Here is a 4,043-nt window from a genome sequence, read left to right as displayed (position 1 = left end):
GATTAGCATGTACCTGTAGTGTAGTATAGTCCCTAGAGCTTTGTATCTTCCCTTAGTTTTGTCAGGGAATATATTGCTTTTTATTGTCAAATTTTCATGCAAATAGAGCGAAAATTCAATGGAAAATGTGTAATTTATTCAAACGGGGACTGCCGACGTATTCAAACCCCGCTGCAGAACATCTCGGGAATATGGAAAGACCAGCCCGTTACCCGATCTCGTTAGCTAACCGTTAGAGCTTGCCTAACGGTGCACTGATGTTATTTACTTATCTTTCTGACAGTTAGGTAACGAGGAGACGCGCGTCACGTACCGCGCAGTGAACTGTTCGGTAACGGCATCAACTCATTTATACCTCACGGCGCGCCGGCGGTGTAGGCAGATGACCATTGTTCTGGCGGCGGATACGGATTGCAGCCGTCGCGGAGCTAGAAGACAGTAGACGGTCTGACGCTGGTCCGCAAGAGCAAGGACGGATGTCAGGCAGCCTTTTGCCTGTACCTCGGTAAATATGGCCGTTAAACAAGATGCGCGTCGCTATGGTACACGATCACATGGTAGTGTAAGCGCTCTTTCGTGCTCATGACGAGCACGTCTGTGAGCCTGAGAGTCTCATAAACGGAAGATAAGCCTGAAAGATAGTTTGTGACATACGAAAACGTTCGTTCGTCAAATTGAGTAAACGCTGACACGCGGGTGAGATTATCAGCGCGTTGCGCTGCGAAAGACGATCCCGAGTCAAGATCAGTCGAAGAGCCTATTGAGACGGGACTCGTGAGGGTGTCGAATGACGACGGCCATCTTTGAGCTCGGAAAATCCAGGTCTCGAGGACGTCGACTGTACAGTACGACTCACATGGAGTCCTCGAAAAGCGCGGAAGGTCGGGACGAAGGTGAGCGAGTATCCAGTCCGCTGGGATCCACGTGCAGTCCTGCCATTGAAAGAATTTGCATTCACCTTAATGAAGGAGACCATTGTGGCGGTAAGAATCGCTGTTGAGTGGCTTGAGGCTTATTCCTGGGTTCTCCCGTGCTCCGTCTTCAGAACATAGCATTCTGTCACGACGTGAGTCTGGCTCGGCACCGATAGCGTGACTAGCACATCATACAAGACAAGAGAAAGGCACGGTGGGGATCTTCGCTATGTGAGCTGGAGTCTGAGAGATCACAAGCAACGGCTACTATCTCTGGTATTGTATGTCACTCTATCGGAGAAGAGTCTACACCAAAGCTGATACAGGTGAGCAAAAGAGCGCCTTCCAAAGCATGCAGAAGTAGAACGTACCAGGGTTGTATGGATAGAGCGGACATAGCGATCTAGAAAGCCCTCTCTTGGGTAGGATCGTGCACCTCGTCGACCTTATGACAGGTGGCACATGAGAACCGCATGAGGGGTCTCTCTCAGCTGAGGAAGAAGACGATGATACAGATTGGGATGAAGCGTAGGCAGCGTGTTTGCAGGCGGTTATGCCGGAACTCAGAACCTTGCCGGCGGTGTGCTCGAGGAGCAGAGAAAGGGAAGGCAGCTCGTGTAGCAGTAAGCTCTCGAACCCTCCGGTCGAGTACTGAATTCGTCGGGCATGTCTCAATCGCTACGAAGTGTGCGATGAGCGTCACAGACAACCGCCCGAACCCATAGGCGAAGATGTCCGAGTGCAACAACCGTTTGTTGATTCTTCCTTTTGTCATGAGAGGCCCCCCGAGGCTTTCGTAACAGGCTCAAACAGCATCAAGAATGTGCAAAGACAGTGGTAGTGCTCACCGCGCCTTTCGTGCCATGGGCCTCGTGGGATACCTTCGTATCGCGGGCTACCTTCTTGTGTTCTGCCAACATTTTCCATACCAACCACTGCGCGCCGCCCAGCTAACTTACTCACTAGACCTCACGGCAATGATGGCCTTCTCTGCTAGCTATTCAGCACGATTTCATGAGCATCAACAGTCGAATGCCGAAGACAGTCTGAACCATCAACGATCGTTGCGAGATCACTGGGTCCGGCGAGGAGTGTCGGCGCGCGGGGAGATCTGGAGCGCAAATTTCGAACAGAGACTTGAGCAGGAGGGCTTCACCTTGCATCACAACATGTGGGATTGCGAGCAGACCGTCGAAAATATCGGGCAGGACGAGGAGAGCGAGGACGAAGGCCTGGGCGCGTCAGACCAGGCCTCAACCAGTTCCCACGCGTCTCACAGCGCAAAACCCGTGGCTGCAGTTCTTTCGTTCCCACCACCACCATTACTACCGTCACCGTCGAGTTCAAGCAGGATGGCGATCAAGGCCCCGTTCTGGATATCTGCCTGGTGCGTATGACCTAATTGAAGAGCGAGTCATTGTTTCTAAAGGCCTGGTAGGTTTATCCTCACTGTCCCTGTCATCTTCTGGGATGCTAGTTACTGTTTCATGAGGTTTGTCCGATGTTTATATATTGGATGGCATTCCCGTTCACATTCACCAGACCACGCTCGATGCGTGGAGGAGACCTGCATTGGATCTGGTCGCCGTATGCTATGTACCAGGACGTTGATTATGTACATCCCCCGTCGCCTTTACGCGTCCATGCACTTTCTCACGTGTCATACCTACAGGTCTATGGCCTGCGTGCTTTTGAGAATCAAGAAGGCTTCACTAATGCGCAATGTAAGCCTGCATTTGGTCGTGTACTCGCAGTGTGACTGATGAAGCTCTACCCCAGCGTTTATGAACGTCGCCGAGAATATACTGAACATCTTATACTTATATCTCGCGCACGTTCAGGGATCCCCTATCGCTCCGCTTATTGGTTTCACCAGTATTGTCATGACTTTGTCGAAGACAATTCTCTATTGGCTTAACGAATACTTCTGTGGGTGGTGTTCGATTGGGCACAACGACTTTGCCACGTTGTTCCTGTACTGGATTATACCCAACGGGTAAGTGATAGCTATCAGCCCTCTTTTAGGTTACTGATTTTGGCTCACAGCATATGGCTGGTATTCCCTACTGTAATTCTTTCCCACTTTGGTCTGAGTATCGCCAGTACTCTTCGCCTTGCCGCGAAGGTTGACAAGAAGAAGGCGCAATAGTTGCTGCTCAACATTGGACAACGTTTTGTTCTGCTAAATCTTGAAAATTATATCTACTGGCATTTTTGTATACTGTAGGGGAATGTAGCCACCGAGGGCGAAGCGTGACGCTTTACGACGGGCAACCGGTCATGTGTGATTTGTGATCTAAGGCCTAATAAGAAACTATCGTCAGGCGGCGGCGCCGCGGGTGCAACTTGCGCAGAAACTAGCAAACAACTGGCTGTGACACGTGATGTTGCTGCCATACAGTACTCTCGCATAGTGCTCACCAATTGAGATTACATACGAAATTTGAGGATATGTATGCATTAGAATTGCGTACAGCGTATACGGACGCCGTAAGTTATGATATGCATAATCTTACGCGTATTTAATTTTAAGCAATCATATTTAATCATATGTAATGAGATTCAGGCGGTGTCGGCCTCCGAGGCGAAGGTAGAATACTTAGGTAGCTAAGCATCGAATCACCGACACAGCTGTACATTACTGAACACATTCTCAAGGTGACACACTACATCTGCACGCTCACCTCACCGCCGAAGTGGTCGGGCTCAAAGTACCCCGAAATTTCGTGTAGCATCCGGAAGTCGGGCTTGCCATCGATGCGCAGCGGGAGCGGCCACGGCCCGGACAGGTCGAACAAGAACGCGCCCCCGCCGAGGATGTGCATGTCCGAGACGTGGATCGGGTGCACGTCCTGATGCTCGTGCACGGCGCCGACGCTTGCGTGTGAGTCGGTGTGACCGCCTCGCCGGCGCGTCAAAGAGTGGCGGCAGATGCACAGACGCGAGCGGGGGTTTATAGAGAGCGCGGACGCCATGCTGCCGCTGCCGGAGCTCTTCGTGGACGACGGCATGCTGTGCACGACGCCGGCGTTGTCGGGTGCGATGAGATGTGTCCTGCCGCAGAGCCGATCGAGCTCGCACGCGGCGGGGTCCGTGCGCCCGGTGCTGCAGCTTCCGGACGATGTCCTG

The 4,043-nt window shown here is 51.9% G+C and overlaps 2 protein-coding genes across 2 annotated transcripts; one reads left to right on the top strand and one right to left on the bottom strand.

Moving 5' to 3' along the window:
* Positions 1-1,128: 1,128 nt before the first annotated feature.
* PHACADRAFT_266214 (uncharacterized protein) lies at positions 1,129-3,198 on the top strand. Its single transcript, XM_007402715.1, has 7 exons — positions 1,129-1,231; positions 1,286-2,301; positions 2,353-2,406; positions 2,457-2,529; positions 2,587-2,638; positions 2,694-2,910; positions 2,961-3,198. The coding sequence occupies exons 2-7, from the start codon at positions 1,736-1,738 to the stop codon at positions 3,061-3,063; spliced, it is 1,065 nt and encodes a 354-aa protein (XP_007402777.1). The 5' UTR covers positions 1,129-1,231; positions 1,286-1,735; the 3' UTR covers positions 3,064-3,198.
* Positions 3,199-3,491: 293 nt separating this feature from the next.
* Positions 3,492-3,817, bottom strand: PHACADRAFT_266213 (uncharacterized protein). Its single transcript, XM_007402714.1, has one exon. It carries the CDS (start codon positions 3,737-3,739, stop codon positions 3,581-3,583), a length of 159 nt encoding a protein of 52 aa, XP_007402776.1. The 5' UTR covers positions 3,740-3,817; the 3' UTR covers positions 3,492-3,580.
* Between the last annotated feature and the right edge of the window lie 226 nt (positions 3,818-4,043).

Source organism: Phanerochaete carnosa (genome assembly GCF_000300595.1).
Source record: "Phanerochaete carnosa HHB-10118-sp unplaced genomic scaffold PHACAscaffold_362, whole genome shotgun sequence".
Lineage (NCBI taxonomy): Eukaryota > Fungi > Basidiomycota > Agaricomycetes > Polyporales > Phanerochaetaceae > Phanerochaete > Phanerochaete carnosa.
This window is presented reverse-complemented; position numbering and strand designations above follow the sequence as displayed.